This window comes from Dipodomys spectabilis, unplaced genomic scaffold, assembly GCF_019054845.1.
Source record: "Dipodomys spectabilis isolate Male_0828 unplaced genomic scaffold, ASM1905484v1 ptg000043l, whole genome shotgun sequence".
NCBI lineage: Eukaryota > Metazoa > Chordata > Mammalia > Rodentia > Heteromyidae > Dipodomys > Dipodomys spectabilis.
The window spans coordinates 14,542,503-14,562,220 of NW_024870720.1; the positions used below are offsets into that span (position 1 = coordinate 14,542,503).

General features: G+C 38.7%; 2 protein-coding genes across 17 annotated transcripts in view; one reads left to right on the forward strand and one right to left on the reverse strand.

The window, feature by feature from the left end:
• Positions 1–8,648, forward strand: part of Fip1l1 (factor interacting with PAPOLA and CPSF1) — a 61,191-nt gene extending 52,543 nt beyond the window's left edge. For 13 of the 15 annotated variants that reach the window (XM_042678404.1, XM_042678408.1, XM_042678407.1 and 10 more), the window contains 3 exons: positions 2,354–2,567; positions 6,207–6,344; positions 7,017–7,348. In XM_042678404.1, coding sequence (XP_042534338.1) covers positions 2,354–2,567; positions 6,207–6,344; positions 7,017–7,164 — 500 coding nt within the window. In that variant the 3' untranslated portion in view covers positions 7,165–7,348. Of the gene's footprint in view, positions 1–2,353; positions 2,568–6,206; positions 6,345–7,016; positions 7,349–8,554 lie in introns of those variants that run through there. The other 2 variants (XM_042678406.1, XM_042678405.1) reach the window with 2 other exon arrangements.
• Positions 8,053–19,718, reverse strand: part of Lnx1 (ligand of numb-protein X 1) — a 108,084-nt gene continuing 96,418 nt past the window's right edge. For both annotated transcript variants that reach the window (XM_042678401.1, XM_042678402.1), the window contains 3 exons: positions 18,788–19,016; positions 9,015–9,173; positions 8,053–8,636 (listed from right to left, as the gene is read on the reverse strand). In XM_042678401.1, the coding sequence (XP_042534335.1) occupies positions 8,501–8,636; positions 9,015–9,173; positions 18,788–19,016 (524 nt within the window). In that variant the 3' untranslated portion in view covers positions 8,053–8,500. The remainder of the gene's footprint in view (positions 8,637–9,014; positions 9,174–18,787; positions 19,017–19,718) is intronic.

Consider the following 19,718-nt stretch of genomic DNA (forward strand, 5'->3'; position numbering starts at 1 on the left):
TTTGTTTGAAATTAGTCAGTCCTCTCAAAAGTTTATGTATTCTTTTTTTTTTTTTTTTTTGGGTCCAGTCGTGGGGCCTGAACTCTGGGCCTGGGCACTGTCCCTCAGCTCTTCAGCTCCAGGCTAGCGCTCTACCACTTGAGCCACAGCGCCACTTCCGGCTTTTTTCTTTTTGCTTATGTGGTGCTGAGGAATCGAACTCAGGGCCTCAGGCATGCAAGGCAAGCGCTCTACCACTGAGCCACCTTCCCAGCCCCAAGTTTATGTATTCTTGATTTGTTATTTTCCTTTCAGTACTGTTAACAGCATCTTAACCAGGAGTAGATTCCCAGTGAAGAAACCCAGTATCTATTCCCCTTTGCTTTTAGAGCAATTCCTCATCTGTTAAAAGTTTTGTCATGGGGCTGGGAAAGTGGCTCAGTGGTAGAGCGCTTGCCTTGCATGCATGAGGCCCTGGGTTCGAGTCCTCAGCACCACATAAGCAAAAAGAAAAAAGCCGGAAGTGGCGCTGTGGCTCAAGTGGTAGAGCGCTAGCCTTGAGCTGAAGAGCTGAGGGACAGTGCCCAGGCCCAGAGTTCAGGTTCCGCGACCAGACCCCCCCCCCCCCCAAAAAAAAAGTTTTGTCATGAGGTTTCTGTAATTCTTATCTTCAAGGTACACTTCTAATTCTGTTATCATATCTGCTTCCTCCACTAAAGTCTTGAGTCCCCCAAAGTCATCCTTAGAATCAGCATCTTTCAAACTGTTAATATTTTGACTTTCTCAATATTTTTGCGAGTCATGATTTGCTGGTGGCGGGAGGTACAGGAAGAAGGAGCACAGTACTGACTGGAGTTTGAATTCAGGGCTTCAAGCTCTCTCAGTTTTTCACTTATATCTTAGGCTCAACACTTTCACTTCTGGTTATTTAATGTTTAATTAAAGGTAGGAGTCACTCAGACTTGCCTACCTGGGTTGGCTTCAAACCTTTTCAGATCTCAGCCTGAGTCAAAGATGCTTAGCTTATAAAGGTTCTTAATGGCATCTAGAATGGTAACTGCTTTGCAGATGATTTTCAGTTTTCCTTGCCCAAATTCACTAGATGAATCAGATGAATCACTGTGGCATCTTAGGAAATGTATTTTTTTTGGGGGGGGGGGGTGGTCTGGTTGTGGGGCCTGAACTCTGGGTCTGGGCGCTGTCCCTCAGCTCTTCAGCTCAAGGCTAGAGCTCTACCACTTGAGCCACAGCGCCACTTCCGGCTTTTTTCATTTTGCTTATGTGGTGCTGAGAAATCGAACCCAGGGCCTCAGGCATGCGAGGCAAGCGCTCTACCACTGAACCATCTTCCCAGCCCCAGGAAATGTATTTTTTAAGACCTGAAAGTCAAGATTACCCACTTTTGTACAGGCTAGGCTACAGAATGGATTTTGTGTTAGTAAGCATAAAAATAACATGATTCTTGTCATTCATCTCCATCAGAACTAAGGTGACCAGATGTATTGTCAGCAGTAATATTTTGAAAGATATCTAAGCTTAAAATACTCAGTAAAGCATGTTTTAAACAGATGTGCAGCCAACCATTTATAGAGCACAGGAAGGAGTAGAGTTAGTATAATTCTTAAAGGCCATAGGATTTCTGTAGTGACAAATGAGCATCTACTTCAACTTAGTATAATGTTCAGCTGCATTAACTCCCCACAGAAAGCGGGACTATCTGTTGAAACTTTGAAGCCAGGCATTAACTTCTCTATAGGTTAGCTATAAAAGTCTTGGAACACACTAAAAATCTGTTAGTGTTGTTACCTTCATCATTTGTCCTACTAGACCTCTGGCTAATTTGGTATACATTATGCAACTTTTCTATTGTAGGGACTGTTGCTTTCTTAAACCTTGTAAACCATCATAAGGGGCATTGTTTTATTCTTAAAGTAGAATTATTAATCCATTACAGTGTAGCTATTGAACCTAAGATATTTAGCATGCATAAACGTGGCCAGCATGGCATAAGCTGCCACAGAGCTATATCCCAGGCCTTAAAGTTAGCAATTATTTTGTAGTGGTTCTCATTTTCTCTTTCTAAATTATTAATACCTTTCTAAGTCATTAATCTTTTTTGCTAGTTTCCAGTTTTGATATTGGGAAATGAGTGTTCCGATTCTTAACACTGCCAAGTGCCAAGTGAAGGATCTTTAAGACTTTCTTAGGTCTTTGACATTTGTTGGTAGATTTTTCAATATTGAGAGTATCTACCAGGTGATATTTCCCTTCTGCATTTATAAATTCCTCTTTTGTGGCAGGAATTTTGTCTTTTCTCATTTATTTTTGTTTTTCAAGTACTATAACATATGTGTTTAATGTGTTTTTTCTTTAGTTGCCTTTCCCCATCTTACTGGTTCTGCTCCTTCATGGCCTAGTCTTGTGGACACCACCAAGCAGTGGGACTATTATGCAAGAAGAGAGAAAGACCGTGATAGAGAAAGAGACAGAGACAGAGAACGAGATCGTGATCGGGACAGAGAACGAGAACGGACCAGAGAAAGAGAGAGAGAACGTGATCACAGTCCCACACCAAGTGTCTTTAACAGGTTTGTTGAGTGTTAAAGAAAATTTTGTATGCATGTATTTCACTTACGCTTTTGACATTCTGTTTATATGAGGAATTCAGTTCCAGTTGACTTGGAAAAGGCACTCTTAACAAATACTTAGAAGCCCCATTTTAAAATGAGCTCTCAGAGGTTTGCCTTTATCAAAAGCAAATCTTTGAATTTGTTTACTTGTCCCATAAAATAATTTTGTACCTCCTCACAAATTTTTTAGCTGTCATCTAAAATTTTTCATTTGATTGCTGAACTGTCATCCTTTGTAAATTTTTAAAAGATGTTTTTACTGGTACCAGAGCCTTGTGCTTTTACCAGCTTAATCTTGCTGGCACTTTATCACTTAAGCCACTCCGCTAGCCTTTCCTTTTCTAGTTAATTGAAGATGGAGTCTTGAGAAATTTAATGCCCAGACTGGCCTCAAACCAGATCCTCAGGTCTCAGGCTTGTAAGTAGCATGAGCCACTGTTGCTTGACTTATCATTAAAAAAAAAATGCATATAGATATCTTTGCCAGTTGTAAATTTTGTATTTTTATGCTTGAATTTCATTTCTGTGCCATTTCCCTAAAAATCTTGAAAAAATTTTAATTGTCCTTTTTTGGTAATGTACCTATTAAGAAGTCTAAAAAAATTTTTTTGCTCCTGTGTCTCATGTTCAGAATTTTATCTTGTTTTCACTTATTTTGTGGATACATATACTGAAGAATTTGAATAGAACAGCATCCCTTTAATGCAATGGAGAAGCTTTCTCTTCTCTAGTTAATATATGATCAATGTATGAGTATTGTCATTGCAAAAAATAGGATTTGCTATTAACTAATATTATTAATATATAGAGATAAACATGGAGAAACCTTGTCATATAAATTAGGTCTGTCCTAAACCGCCATTTTAATCTGGCTATTTTCAAGACTGAACCTTTCTGATAGACACAGTCAATCCTGTTGTGCATTTGGTAACTGAAGACTTGTGTTTTCTAAGTTTCTTTAAGAACACCAGAAATACTTTGCCAAGATTTACAAAAAGCCTACCCTTTTTATTTGTTACCCTTTAATTTAAAGACAGATAAACCATGCTAAGAACAAAATAATATTGATTTTAACAAATATTGGTTAAAAGCATTTTAAAAACGCCACTTCTATATGTATTAAAAAGTTGATTTCATGTAGATCTTGGAACTGCACATTTTCTCTCATTTCAATCTACTGAAACAACAGTAATATAATTTAATTGGTAGGAAGATATTTCTCATTGTTACATCAGCTAGCCATATCACACTCAGTTTCAATCAGAACAAAGTCAATAGAATTTTGTATTTTGTGAATTATACCAGGAAAATGAATTTTACTATGGAAAATTAAGTGAAATAAAGACTGGCAAAGTGTCAATAAAGCAATATGTACATAGGCTGGATTATAAACTTATAGGGTCATTGTTTTGAAAATTACAGATCAGGTTTGACATCTGTTTTTTAGATAGCTTAACTGTGGGCCTGAAAGAAAGTCATTCTAAGATGTTTGGAATGAAGTCTAATAATTTCCAGGCCTAGAGAAACTTTAGGCTACAGCCACTGCTCAGAAAGGCAATGGAAGGCGGTCTTTATGTCTTGGGCAGGACCAACTATGCAACAGTCTCTTGTAAGGTCCTCATCATGGTTGCCTTCAGAAGGGCCAAAGCCAGTGAAGAGTTGTTTTAAGAGTTAGAGGTAAAATGAAGGCTACAAATGACATATTATTAGATTACTTTTAGTTATTTTTATGTAAGTCTGTTGAGTCATTATAAAGAGCCTCATTTGCTGCTGGGCTAATTCTACTTCAGTGACTATTAAAAAGCTAAAAACTTACAAAAAATCTTCTGCCTCTGAAAGATTATCAAATTTGCTAAATATTTTTATTATCTACTCTTAGTGTCTGTGTGTTTGTGTACCAGTATTGTGGCTCGAACTCAAGAGCCTTGTGCCCTCCTTCTGCTTTTGGCTGCACTTTACCACTGGAGTTACACTTTTACTTCGGGTTTTCCAATGGTGAATTGGATATAAGAATTTCTCAAATTTGCTTCAAATCTTGATTCTCTTAGCATCCTGAGTACCTAGGATTATATGCATGTGCCACTAGTATGTGGTGTTCCCATATTCTTAGAACATATAGCTGCCTCATACAATTTTTATTAAACATATTCCTAGAAACCACATCTTTTCAGCATATTGTTTTAAAAGTGAGTTCATTCTAAGTGAGATAATTACTGATAGTAGGTTTAGAAAATATTGACTTGTATTTAAATAAAAAAAGGAAAGAACCAGGTGTTGTGGCACATTCCTCAACATTTCAGCCGTTAAGGTAAGAGGATTATCAGTTCAAGTTAGCCTGGGCTACATGGTGAGACTGTTTCAAAAAACATGATGGATGATGAGGGACAGATTTAAGGAGGTAAAGAAAAACCACCTTCTTACAATGATTAGTTCCTGTTTTATTAGTCTTTGTAATTCCATTCAAAGAATCAGAAAATAGAGCTGCAACTTATACTTATCTTTTCCATGCCCTAACACACAAAGATGTGTGGTATGAAGTGATGGTATGTCCAATCTTTGGGCATCCTGTACAGGTATTGTAGAAGGTGATTTGATGTTCCTATTTTGGTTTATTATTATTATTATTATTTATTGAACTCTGATGACTGTAGTACTCTGTATTGTTGATAAAGTAGAGGCTTAAGAATCTTTATCTGCTTTCTACCTTGTAGCCATTGTGAGCCATATATTCTTAGGATCTTCACTAGGCTTTGCAAATAAGAATTTTTGTAAGAAATCTGGAATATGTTTTTAATTCTAAACTAATAGCAAAAGAAAATGAAGCTGTTGATTTAAATTTATATCAGAAATAAAAATACAAAATATTATTATATGAAATATCTATGGCTTAACAACTTTGAAAGCAATAGAGGGAGTGTAATGTGTAATTGTTATACTTTAAAAACTTTTTTTGGGGGGGGGGGGTCCGGTCATGGGGCCTGAACTCTGAGCCTGGGCGCTGTCCCTCAGCTCTTCAGCTCAAGGCTAGCACTTTATCACTTGAGCCACAGTGCCACTTCCGGCTTTTTTCTTTTTGCTTATGTGGTGCTGAGGAATCGAACCCAGGGCCTCATGCATGCAAGTCAAGCGCTCTACCACTGAGCCACCTTCCCAGTCCCTTAAAAACTTTTTATTAAGTATTTGTACAAAGAGGTTTCAATGCTATTGTCTTTTTTTTTTTTTTTTTTTTTTTTTTGTGGTCGGTTGTGGGGGCTTGAATTCTAGCCTGGGCACTGTCCCTGAGCTCTTCATCTGAGGGTGAGTGCTCTACAGCTTGAGTCACAGCGCTACTTCCAGTTTTCTAGTGGTTTGTTTGAGATAGGAGTCTCATGGACTTTCCTGCTCAGGCTGGCTTTGAACCACAATCCTCAGATCTCAGCCTCCTGAGTAGCTAGGGTTACAGGCATGAGCCACCAGCACCTGGCTCAATTCTATTGTCTTTAAAGTTATTAATGTAGAGGCTTCTGTTTGACTTGAGAACCTCTTCCTGCACAGTTTTCAGTCATTCAGAATTAGTAGTTCAGGTGTCAAGAAAACTTGTTTCCATTTTGATTGCAGTGATGAGGAACGATACAGATACAGGGAATATGCAGAAAGAGGCTATGAGCGTCACAGAGCAAGTCGAGAGAAAGAAGAACGGCATAGAGAAAGACGACACCGAGAGAAAGAAGAAACAAGACACAAGTCATCCCGCAGGTTTGCTCTTTATTAATAAAATACCGCAGCCATTTCAAGCCAAAGAAAACGGATTTGAAAGTGAAAGCAATAATTTCCAAATAGCCTCCAGAACACATGTGTTTTCATTAGAAGTTTTAGAATAATCTGTTGAAATCCATTAAGCACTTCAACAAAGGTTTTTAAAAATTAGTGAGACTGTATTTCATTTAATACTCAGAAAAGGAAAATTAGCCTGGGATAATAATCATAGAATTTGACTCATTCTACTATCTCATTAGCAGAGGAGGAAATTTAGTATATGAACCAAATCCTAATAGTATAAAAGTATTTTGGTTCAAAGAAAAAATTTAGGGCCAATATATTCAGAAAAAATTATAATTGAAGAAAATGGACACTATAAAATAAGTACCTCTTAATTCTGACATAGTGCTTCAATTTCTAGTTTATAATTTGTCTTATAGAATAAATAGGCACTGGGAATTTGAGGTAATACTGGTAAAGATGATCCTATTGCATATTTCTACATGAAAATCTCAAAAATTGATGACTTTCTAAAATGTGTTTATGAGAAAGTAATGCATTAGGCTATACTATGTCCAATGTTATCTTGAGAATTCACTTAGCAGATTTAGATTATGATACCAATTATGTATTTAAACACTTTAAAACAGAACATATTTTATTTTCCAGTAATAGCAGACGTCGCCATGAAAGTGAAGAAGGAGACAGTCACAGGAGACACAAGCACAAAAAATCAAAAAGAAGCAAAGAAGGAAAAGAAGCTGGCAGTGAACCTGCTCCTGAACAAGAGAGCACCGAAGCTGCACCTGCAGAATAGGCAAGATTTTTGCCCCTTGTATATTAATCCCAGAAATAGATAAATATAAATCTCATTATTTTTCTGGATAATGTTTAAGAAATTTGCATTTAATCTTGTTCTGTTAGAATGAAAAGTTAATTTTTTTCAAAATAAAAAGAGTGAAAATTTCATGTTAAGTTAAAAATCTTTTGTCTTGTAATATTAAAAAAAAAAAAGACAGCAATTCACTTCATGTCCAAGAAAGTAAAGTGAATGAGTCTCTTAGAGGATTTAAAGAGCTGTGTTGTTATGTATATGCACAGTATCTAATGAAGGACAAGGACCCACCTCAGCTACAGTTTTGTTATTATTGGTCAGATACCATTCTCTTTTGAGGTTGTACTGCAAAAGGGACCCTCTCAAGTCTTGACATTAAAACTAATGGTCATTACCGCCATGGCACCTGCATATTAGTCAGAGTTCTTGTATATAGTTTTGGTATCCCAACTTTTGAAAGATTTTAAACTTGGAACTAAATAAGACATTTTTTATATCCAAATTACTAAGATCTATCAAGTGGTATTTGGGTGGCCACTGCAATATAACTTCTCATATGTCTAGTTTCTAGCAGGCATACCTACAGACACGTCATTGGTAACACAAAGCTGAACCAGCATGGCTGTCTCACCCATTCTTGTGTTTTCCAAGACTTACTGGTAGCATAATAGATGGAGTTTATATTGTGAATTAAAAATGTACTTACAAGTTTTAGTCATTTCCTATTAAAACTAAGAAAATAGAAGTTTATAATACCAAACGAATTTGAGAGAGAACCTTAAAGGTGTTATACATACATGAGGTAGCACATAACTGCTGGGATCTTTAAAATGGTGAAAGAAGTAAATTTAACTAGAATCACATATAAAGACAGGTGTAATTTTTGAAAAACATTTATTTCTCATTTGGTGAAAGGAACGTTTCTCATTGATACAGTAAAAAAAAAAAATCCTCTGGCTTTAAATTAAAATGCCCATGATATACTTTTTTGTAGAGCTGTTCATTTGCCAAATTTTAATTTAGGTTGGTGATTTTAATTCAGTGGGCATACAAACTATTTTATTGTTTAAAGGCATTTTGTAGAAAAATATAAACTTAAAAGTTGTGGATGAGAAATCTTCCACACTGAATAAAAGCTACGAGTAGTTTTTATTTTTTGAGAATATTGTTTGAATATAACTGACTTTCTTTAGATCACACCTTTCCTGACATTTTTTTATAGTGCGTTCTTTAAATATAAAAATTGACAAGATAAATATATTGTTTCCGCTTAGCCTATTTGTGATTTTTCTGTTTTTCTAAGACTCAATTATTGACCTTATAAAAAAGTACCAGGCCAAGAAACAATAGTGAGAGTAATTCTCCCTTTAAGTTCTTTCAGCATTCTTGCCAAGCAAGCATGTACCATGCCTGATGTACTTCTACCATTGACAGCAAGAAGAATATCACCGCATCTAAAAAACAAAACAAGATATGTGATCAGTATTTCACTTCATAGTTGAAGTTATGTAAGTTTATTTTGGTGGTTCTAGTTTTTGCTACAGTGGTCTATTTTAACTGCATTACTTCCAAGTAAAGATTAAATTTTACAAACTTACTATTCATTTGGCTTCTGTTAGAAGGAATACTAAAAGTGTTAGGAAGTTGCAGTTTGGAACCAAGAAAGGACATGTTTTGAATCTATTAGACATTAAATGCTACCCAAATGTTGAAATTTCTAACTTCCTTTAAAAAAAATAAAAGTACAGTAAATATGTGTTCTTTGAAAGGGGCCAAACTTTTGCATATAGAAAAAACTTCTTTGAATATAAGTTTTTAATAGTCATTAGTACCTAATTCTTCCATCATTATATGCTGGGGTTCCTTCGACAATAGATTTGATAAAGAAAGGCTTGTTCCCATTGTACTCTTCATAACCTCCTACGATGCAGAAGCCCAGACTTCCAGCCGTGTTTCTTCTTAATATGACATCTTTACAGTTGTATAAGTACCTGAAAGAGTATATGTAATCAGTCAATATGTACAGTTAAATATTAGTTGTGATTCATCTCCCATTCCTTTCATTGGAATTTGTTTAGGCCAAGTATTTTGTATTTGGTCTTCTGTTTTCCATACTTGAGCCCTCCTCAACAAAGTGATTATAACTATTATGTCTGTTTATGTGTATCTACTGGAAAAGATAACCATGTTTTTGGCTTAAGGACATCCTAATGCTTGAATTTCTATTAGCCAAAAATTGGGTACATCTAAATCCTTCCTGATAAGCCAAAGTGAAATATACTGAGGGATCATGTTTTTGTGAATAAAAATTTTTAATGAAGGCAACACTCCTTTTAATAAGTGATTCATTTCAACAAAAAGAAACCTGTGCTATTAATGAAGTAGAATTTTTGATCTTTGAAAAACACTAGTTTATACTAATAAAGCTTAGAAAAGCAGGCAGTCATAAAGTGAATGGAAACCGAGACATATGTAAGACTATCACAACCGTTCCTGTAGGTGGAAAAAAAAACTAGCATAAATGGAGAACTGCGAGTTACAAAAGGGCTAGGAGAATGAAAGACCATAGGTCTTGTATAAATTATTAGAATCCTCAAGGACAATGGACATAAAATTGAAGTTCTGTTACTATTCAGTTGTCATTGGATCAGTGTTCACATTAGTGCTGGCTAGTGTGAATTGTTTTCCAGGTCCCAGAGAGGGAGAGGTGTCTAGACCTGAGTTTTGCTTTAACATCCCTGTCTGCCATATGTGTGGCTGATTCTAGGGACTGAGGATGGGCGGTTAGCATTTTCATGTTGGTAAAATCAAGATAATGGCAATTCTGTTAATAGACTGTACCTAAAACATTCATCTTACTGTTTTTTGACAACAATAAAAAGTTTCTTGTAAAATATTAAGTGATAAAGTTGGTCATTATATTTGCTACTGACATTTCTTCTATATGTAACAACTATTTTCATATTTTTGCTGACTCAGAATAAAACAAGCTTTAAGATTTGGTAAATATTTTTAAGATGTGTTATACTAAATTCAGCTTTATACCCAGTTTGTGTCCATTGTCATAACAAACACACATAAAATTTACAACCATCAGTTCATTTCACCAAAATGATAGCAAAAATCAGGAATTTTATTAACAACAATAACAAAAATAGCTTTTTTTGTTTGTAGGTGATAGTCCTGGGGCTGAACTCAGGGCCTACATGTGTGTCTTAGTTTTTTTTTTCCTCTAGGCTTAGTACTCTACCAGTTGAGCCAGCTTTTTATGGTTAATTGGAGATAAGAGTCTCATGGACTTTCCTGCCTAGCTGGCTTGGAACAGCAATCTTCAGATATCAGCCTCCTGAGTAGCTAGGATTACAGGTGGGAGCTACTGGTGCCTGACCCCAAAAAGAGTACCCTGTTTTTTATTGCAAAACATTGGTCTTTTTACACAGTAAACCTTAACAAGGTAGAAAAGGACATGCCTGTTATTCTTTAGGAAGTTAGATGAATAAGCTACATAGACATTATTGCTGTATAAAGCAGAACTAGAGATCACAGGAAGTACATGGGGGGAACCATTCCATACTAAATCGCAAGTCAGCACCACCACACACTTTGGTGTTGCCACAAAGAAATGAGTGCTAGCCTCTTTGCAATTTTTTAAATTATATTTTTATCTTTAAGTAGATGTACTATTCATCAAATCAGTTTATGAATACAGTGCATCTCTGCAGTTCTTCTAAGTTCTATACTGCATTGTCCTCCAGTTCCTCTTTCCCTACCTCATCTCTCCCCTCTATTTCTCCAACCTTCTTTCATACTTCTCCCCTTACTCTCAGGTTCTAGATTATTGTCCTTTGTACTATTTCTGTACCATGCCAGTTTTATTCCATTTGGGGGCTTTTGTATTAACTGAACTCCCTCCCTGGAATACTCTACTCCACATGACTAGATACTTCCCATTTCAGGTCATAGGATAATTATCATCTCTTCACAGCCCTGTCTTAAGCAACCTGGACCAAAAAGAAAAATAGACACACACACACACACACACACACACACACACACACACACACACACACACACACACACACACACACACACACACACACACACACACACACACACACACCTGGACCAAAAAGAAAAATAGACACACACACACACACACACACACACACACACACACACACACACACACCTACCTCAATCCAGAGGAAAAAAATTCTGAAGGAATAAGACACTAATAATTAGTCATCTGGAAGGATTGGAGATGGGGATCAGAGTGGAATGCCTGCAAAAGGGAGATGGGGGGTGTGGCTATGTGAGTTACTGTTCCTTACAGAGATAAGATCATGATGATGGGAAAATAAGCAAAAAGGGAGTCTAACGTGTCCACTGGATTCATTCATCAACAGGTTACTGGTGATACTGATAATGTGGCAAGAACAGGCAAGGGAGAAAAGATAGATGCTTTGAGTGAAGTGAGAAGTAGAGCAAGTGTCAATCACTTTTAACCTAGGAGGAACTTGAGCATGCTGTACTGGTATGATAAAGCAGCAGACGGAGGTACTGATGACCATAGAAAGAGAGGAAGGATGATCTCAGAAGACAGGAGAGGGGGAAAATGTGCTAGGAGAAACTCCTTTCATGCTTCTAAGAAGGAAGGAGGAAAACTGGTTATGGAATTGGAGAAAATAGGTATGAATGTAGAAAGTCAAGTAGATGTACTCCAAAGATGCTGGATTTTAGCTTGTAAAATGGTGAATTTATCTGCTGGTCAAAAGAGTAGATGGAATGTTGGAGGTTTAAGTTATGCAGAATATGTAGGACACAGGTACTGAAGAGAATGGGAGCAGAATGCTGTCATGGAAAATGTCATAGGTGCCAGTGGCTCATACCTGTAATCCTAGCTACTTGGGGCTGAGATCTGAGGATTGCGGTTCAAAGCCAGTCCAGACAGGAAAATCCATGAGATTCCTATCTCCAATTAACCACCAGAAAACTGGAAATGGCACTGTGGCTCAAAGTAGTAGAGTTCTAGCCTTGAGTGAAAAAGCTCAGGGATAGCACTCAGCCCTAAGTTCAAGCCCCACAACCAGCCCCAAAATAAAGATGTCATAGGGATATGGCTAGCATTGTAAGCCCACCTGGAGGTACTTATTGAATTTAAGAGGTCAGTTAATGGATTTTCACAGTACCAAATTGGGCTTAGAAAGTGGGAAATAAATATTCAAAGCCAGTTGAAGTGACTGCCCACTGCATCTAAGTGAAAGAGGTTCATTTATTTCCAATGGATTAATACTTAGATCTGATTTCTGTAAAACAGGATCATCAAGTGTACAAGAGTTCTTAAGATGGTAAACTTTGAGAAATGCTGCTGTAGATATTAGAGTTGAATGTCCCACTGGTATTATAAACAGCATGTTCAAATGACTAATAGCCCTCTTAATTATGTAGCAAAGTAATTGTGGTAATGACCCCAGTTCTCCACCTTTCTCTGGCATCAATGTTCCTTATCAAATAATTTTTGAAGTGTCTCCCCTCTGATTTCAGGCTCAACAGTAGAAAATCAGTAGCCAGCGCGCACACGCACACACACACACGCACACACACAAACACACACACGTAGCCAGCGTGTGCGCACGCATACATACACACACAATATCATGGCCATCCAATATCAGCACTACTCAAATGACCCAACACCAGAGCCCTGTTGCATGGGACAGCCAGAGAGCCAGGACTGGCCATAGTATGGGTCAGCTGAACCCCTGAGAGTCATGCACAAAATTGCACATGCTACTCACATGCAATTGGTTTTTGAGGCACAATTGTAATAATATTCTTACTTTCCTCTAAATTCTGTAATCAGAGGAAATTACCATCATTGACTTCAGTATCTTTCCAAGGGTGCCAAAATACCATGTGCCAGAACCTCCAGGAAAGTTTAGTAATTCATAATTCATAACTTCAAATGATGTACTACAGCATTTTTTTGCCCACTAGATTCTAAGGGTGTTCCTTAGTATATAATATACTGCTTCAGTATTTCATTCCAGAGATGCTTAAGTAGAAACATTAGGCATACTTTTATCTTTTCCTTCCATCTTCCTGTTCCTTTTCATCATTTGTTTTGAGAGAGGTTTTTGCTGTATCTAGCCCAGATTGGCCTGGAACTCATTGTGTACCCCAGAATGGCCTCAAACACAGTATCTTCTTTCCTCAGCTTCCCAAATATTGGGATTTTAGTTATGTATCACCACCCAGCTGATTTGTGGTAGGTGTTACAGAAATACATTTAAATAAATTTGCTCTTGAAATAATTTGGCTATGAGTAATTCATTTGCTTTTTTTTAATTTTGTTTTGGGGTCTGGTCGTGGGGCCTGAACTCTGGGCCTGGGTGCTGTCCCTCAGCTCTTCAGCTCAAGGCTAGCGCTCTACCACTTGAGCCACAGCGCCACTTCCGGCTTTTTTCTTTTTGCTTATGTGGTACTGAGGAACCGAACCCAGGGCCTCATGCATGCAAGGCAAGCACTCTACCACTGAGCCACCTTCCCAGCCCTCATTTGCTTTTTGTTTTTTTTCAACTTGTACTTCTCATTGTTGCAACAGGTCCACCTGTATCCTTAACTCATTTGCTTTTTGATAGGGCATGTGGTAGGGAAAATGACAAGAAATTAGAGGCCTTAGCAGTAAACAATGATGAAAGCTGTACATACTATTCTTGCTGGGGGCTGGGAATGTGGCTGAGTGGTAGAGTGCTAGCCTAGCATACATGAAGCTCTTGGTTCGATTCCTCAGTACCACGATACACAGAAAAAGTCGGAAGTGGTGCTGGGGCTCAAGTGAAGAGTCCTAGCTTTGAGCAAAAGAAGCTCAGGGACAGCGCCCATGCCCTGAGTTCAAGCCCCAGGACTGTCCAAAAAACAAAACAAAAACTATTCTTGCTGTATGAAATACTGTATGACGAAAATCTATTCGGCAAATCTTCAGACTGCTTTATGTTTGAGAAAAGGCAAAAAAGTACAACTTAAATTTTAAAAGCTAAATACTATTGAGGTGCTCCTCAGGCTTAGTGTACTGGGTGTAAATTGTGGACTCCCAAAACAACACTGCAGCTGGGTCCTTATGCCTATAATCCTAGCTACTTAGAAGGCTGAGCTCTGAGGATCTAGCCTAGGTTGAAAAAAGCCTATGAGACTCTTTATCTCTAGGTAGTTAGCAAAAAACAGAGATGGAGATGTGGCTCAAGCAGTAGAGTTGTCAACCTTGAGCAAAAAAGCAAAGCCAGCTGAATGCCAGTGGCTCACACCTGTAATCCTAGCTACTCAGGAGGCTGAAATCGGGATTGTGGAAGTGGCACTATTGCTCAAGTGGTATAGTACTAGCCTTGAACACAAAGAGGCCCAGGATTGAAAAAAAAAAAAAAAAAGCAGAAGCACCAGGCCCTGAGTTCAAGCCCCAGTATTCACACACAAAACAAAACCCTATCACCAATTCCACTAAATGCTCTGTCAATTCTCCAGCCTTGCAACTTCAGACTTAACTACTGTTTGCTTTAGTTTAAGTGTGGGATACTTTTTAGTACCTAAGTCATAGAACTGACTTTAATACTGCACAGTAGAAACATGTAGCTCTTAGAAGAGTGCCTGGCACACAAAAAGGGCTACAGTAAACATTAGCTGCCGGGTCACTACAGTTTCTGCTCCATCTGTCTCATGGTTAAAATGCCAAGCATTTTTGACTAGAAAAAATTATGACATCTGCTTCCTTGCCATTCAACATAACAATCTTGATGAAAATGTTTTCAGCATTTCGGGAGAGTAAAAGGTTAAGTTCTGAGACAAGGAGAAATGAGTTCATGTGTATTTCTAGCCTTCCAGTCCAGATGAGAGAATGTTTTTGAAAGACTTCCAGATGTGGAATGTGGGCCCTGAGAGCCAATAGAGACAAAAGCAGAGTCCTCCATGGTCTCTGAATCACCTCCTCTTGAGTGGCAGCTGGTAGTGTCCAGTGAGGAGAATGTCTGGAGCTGCTACCTAGGGGTCACTCCTGGCATACAATGCACTATTGACAAGTGCACTACTAATCACACATTTACATTGTCTCTTATTACCTACTTATTTTTGCTCTCTGCCTCTGCCAGTATCTAAACACTCTCAGCTCAACACCTAATGCCGTTCTTTGTGTATTGCACCTGAGGACATGAATGTCATGAGCTTTTTGATATTACAGTAGCTGGTATATCATTTTTGTTTTAGGGTTGGTTTTTTTTTTTTTCAATGCTAGAGAACCTTAGGTAACTGGCTAGATCATACACAGGTACAAATAGCATTCCTCAAAATCTGGTGAAAGGGGAAATGTTCATAGATTTGTGATTTAAAGGAAAGGGAAGTGTGTGTGTGTGTGTGTGTGTGTTGTCCGTTGTGGAGCCTGAACTGTCCCTGAGCTCTTCAGCTCAAGGCGAGCACTCTACCACTTGAGTCACAGTGCCACTCTGGTTTTCTGCTAATGTGTTGAAGAATTGAATCCAGGGCCTCATGCACGCAAGACAGCCACTCTACCACTGAGCCGCCTTCCAAGCCCATGTATATATATTTTGAAGATCTATTTGCAGTCTAAATCTCTAGCAGTTCAGGTAAAATGACTTGCTGGGATGTGATGAATGGCTTCAGGCTCCTTGGGACAGTGTTAATGGGGAGAACTGAGGGTCCCTGGGGTTTTGAGCTTTAGAGGTTAGAGATGTGAATTAGCATTTGAGATTAGAGATGTGAATGGCTCCTTCCTGTGCATGAAAACTGAAGCGATGTGATGGCCCACTATCCATGGGCCAGGGGGCCTAGCGTAAGAGCACATTGAAGCATGACTGTTATTCTGAAAAGTGCCAGGGTAGACGTATTTTCACTCTCACACTGGCAGAGTGAAGATTGTCTTTCTCATCTTGCTTCTAAAGATTACTATCAAGCAACTAAGATACATGCACACTATCTTGAAAATGAAGAGTGAGCATGTCTGAGGGAAGAGTACCAAAGGCCATCAGAGGGAAGATGAAAGAAGATGCCACCACTATATAGAGCTCATCTGGCCAGAAGAGCCTTAGGGTCCACAGGATCAGGCCTACCCTGAAGGACCATCAGAAATAGGAAGGCTGTCATCAGTTTCCCTGGGTCCAGTTTGGTAGAGAAGAAAGGTGTGTATGAAAGCAATGCCAATGCAAGAGGAGACAGTTAGACTGTGAATGTGATGGGTAGGTGGAGAAAAATAGACCTTGTAAGTGGCCCAGCAAGGCTGACCTCCATTGGTTTAGAGAAATATCAAAACATACAAAGCCCTGTGAAAATAAAGTCGTTTGTATTATCTGGAGCAAAGCCCTCGGCCGGCCCCCCTCCCCCCCTTTCCCCCTCCCCATTTTGTGACACAACTTCAGCAGGGAGCTGCTGCTTGGGAAAATTTATCTCACTCAAAGAATAAGCCCGAGATACCAAAAAAAGTGGTGGGGAGAGGAAATGAGCAAATACTAACAAGAGCACCACCAGAGAAACATGTATAACAAAATGCCACTTTGGAAAAAACAAATGGAAAGTACTTCTGGAGCAACTGCTCTATAGGCAAGAATTTAGAGTTCAATGGAGAGAGAAGATTTCAAAGAAGACAAGAGTAGGAGAGGGCTGCCAGGATAGAACAAAGAAATGGAAGAGAAAAAGGAAAACGTGAGGAATGACAGTGGCCACATAGGATCACATACACTGAAGAACCGGAAACGAGAAAGCAAGTAAACAGTGCTTGAAAAGGATCTAAGAGAAAGAACAAGATATAAAACGTAACAGATGTCAAAATACACTTCTCCGGAGTCCCTAAGAAGAGTTGAAATAACCTGATTGTTATTTTGAATGTCAAGGGAAAAGATTAAGCCTTGTATATATGGAGGGGACAGCATGAGATGGCTTCGCCCTTCTCCACACTTTTAATGCTAGCTCACTGTGATGCAAGAAGAACGAAGTATGACATAATACCTTGATATCCAGGATACCCATCACAAGCCCACACAGATGTGCCACAATTTGTTTAATTTTTGTTTAAATTTCCTGCTGTTGTCAGACACTAAAATGTTTCAATGGACTATCAAAAGGAAAAACAGCTGGCACCTGAGTGTATATGTTACCCGGAGTGAACAAACTACAGTTTGGCCCACCACCTGTTTCTGTTAATAAAATTTTATTGGAACATAGTCTTGTCCAGGCTTGGATAGTCTCTGGGAGAAAAACTGAGTAGTTGCATAGAGACTATGTATGTATCAAAAGTCTGGACTCTGTGGCCTTTTCATGGTCTTCCAACCCCTGATACAAGCTCTCCCTGGAAGAACACACAAGAAATGGGCAACCCTGGGCAGCTCTACAGAGTAGATCTGAGGGACACTCAGATCCTGTGGCACCCTCTAAGTCTTGTACTATGTTTGTCACATCAGGACCAAGAGGAAAGGGAGAAAAGCCGTTCCTTGTTTCTTCACTTGGAAGCATCTGAGTACACGGTGCTACAATGCCCCCTTAAATGAAGAGGTACCACTGACCATGACAAAATATCTCCCAAACAAATGATGAAAATCATCCTAAATAAAACTGTATTTAGAGTAATACTCTCTTTTCCCACATAGACTCAGTTCTAAAATATTTAAATAAACTCAATGTTAAATTTTTAAGAATTTTTAAATGTTCTAATTACAGAAAATAATTCATCAATGAATGTAAAGTTCAAAAAGAACCCACATCAGTTTGTATATGAAGCATGGCTATTAAACAATATTAAAACTAGAAGAGACTGCTTTCTGCCCTCCAACAAGATATTCTAAAATCAGATGTACTCTGTTTAATCCTTTGCCAATATATCAACTTCAGTGAGGTTTAACCTTACATCATGTGTACAGTCAGTAATCTGAAGGCCATTAGTTACCCTGGGAAAACACCAATTTACCATTCTATATTGTATAGCTGTTTAGTTGGAGGGTCCCCAGGTCCCTCCCCAACTCATCATGTAAAACAATCCTTCACTTTGATGTTCCAGTTCCACCTTACTACAATGGCAACGCTGCTATTGCCCAAAGAACTTCCCAAGTATAGGCACTAAAGAGAGAATCACTATACCAGCAGATGCTTAAGCATTGGGGTGAAGGTCAAGTGTTCTGCTGTGCTGCTTTCTTTGTAGTTGGACCAACTAAAAGCTGCAGAGGTAAAGCCAGTCAGCACCTCTGTAAGTACACAGAACTGACACAAGCAGATTAGCCAAAGGTGAGGCTTCTCATAGACAGGTGTTCTCAGCCTCACCATAAAGAAGCACAGATTGGCTTTCTTTCCTCTCTGCCTGATCTGAGAAACTTGCACAAAGAATCTATTTACACCTATACATGGAAGCTCTATGAACTCCTCAAAAGGTCTAATGGTGTTTCTATTTACAGACTTCATGGCCCTAGGGTTTCTACATGCATTTTTAGTACCAGTGGCAAGTCAGAATTCTTTCAAACAATGTTACAATCAAGACTAAGTGGTAGTGCCGTGAGTCATCCATGGCTTAAAAATCATAAATCATTCCATCCCATAGGGACATCACTTTGGAACTCACCGTGGTAATTCCAGCCACATGACCCAGGAAGGGGACCATTCACCAGGTAGAGTCATGTTGTGGTTGGAGTCCAGGGCCATTGGGCTGTTACAGTCTTCCTGAGGTTCATGTTCTCTGACTTCCAAGGCTTTGAGTACCACGGAAGAGGATATACTCTTCAGCAAGGCGACTGCCTCACTGCGGCTGACCTCTGTAAGCTCAATGCCATTCACATTCAGTAAAATGTCACCTGACAGGCAGAGAAGCAGAAGCACCATTAATGGATGCAAATGGATTTCTCCTTATTGTGCAAAAGGGCAAGAACAGATTGCATACAAGATGTGGAGCAGGCAGGGCACCCTTCATTGACATGAAGCTGAGTTTTCCTACAGTTTATGGGAAAGAGTCTTGTTGGAGGCCTTCTGAACCATTCTTTTTTTTTTTTTTGGTCGGTCATGGGGCTTGAACTCTGGGCCTGGGCGCTGTCCCTCAGCTCTTCAGTTCAAGGCGAGCACTCTACCACTTGAGCTACAACGCCACTTCCGGTTTTCTGGTGGTTTATTGGAGATAGGAGTCTCACGATCTCTCCTGCCCGGGCTGCCTTTGAACCGCGATCCTCAGATCTCAGCCTCCTGAGTAGCTAGGATTACAGGCATGAGCTACCAGCGCCCTGCCTGAACCATTCTTATCAATATTTGACTCTTTAAAAATAAGGAAGATAAATTTTTTGTCATATTATCAAAGAAAATCCACTTTAGCTTTTTGTTTTCTTTTCAGCAAAGTAGATGTAATTGACAAAGTGCCATACTTAAACAGCGATCAGCACATACAAAACACCCACTAAACACAGATTGAAGAATGACTATGAAACTACTTGTGACCATATCTAACAGAGGATCTCAGAGCAGCCCGTGACCTTAAAGAGGTAGAAAAGAAGAGCCACATTTCCATT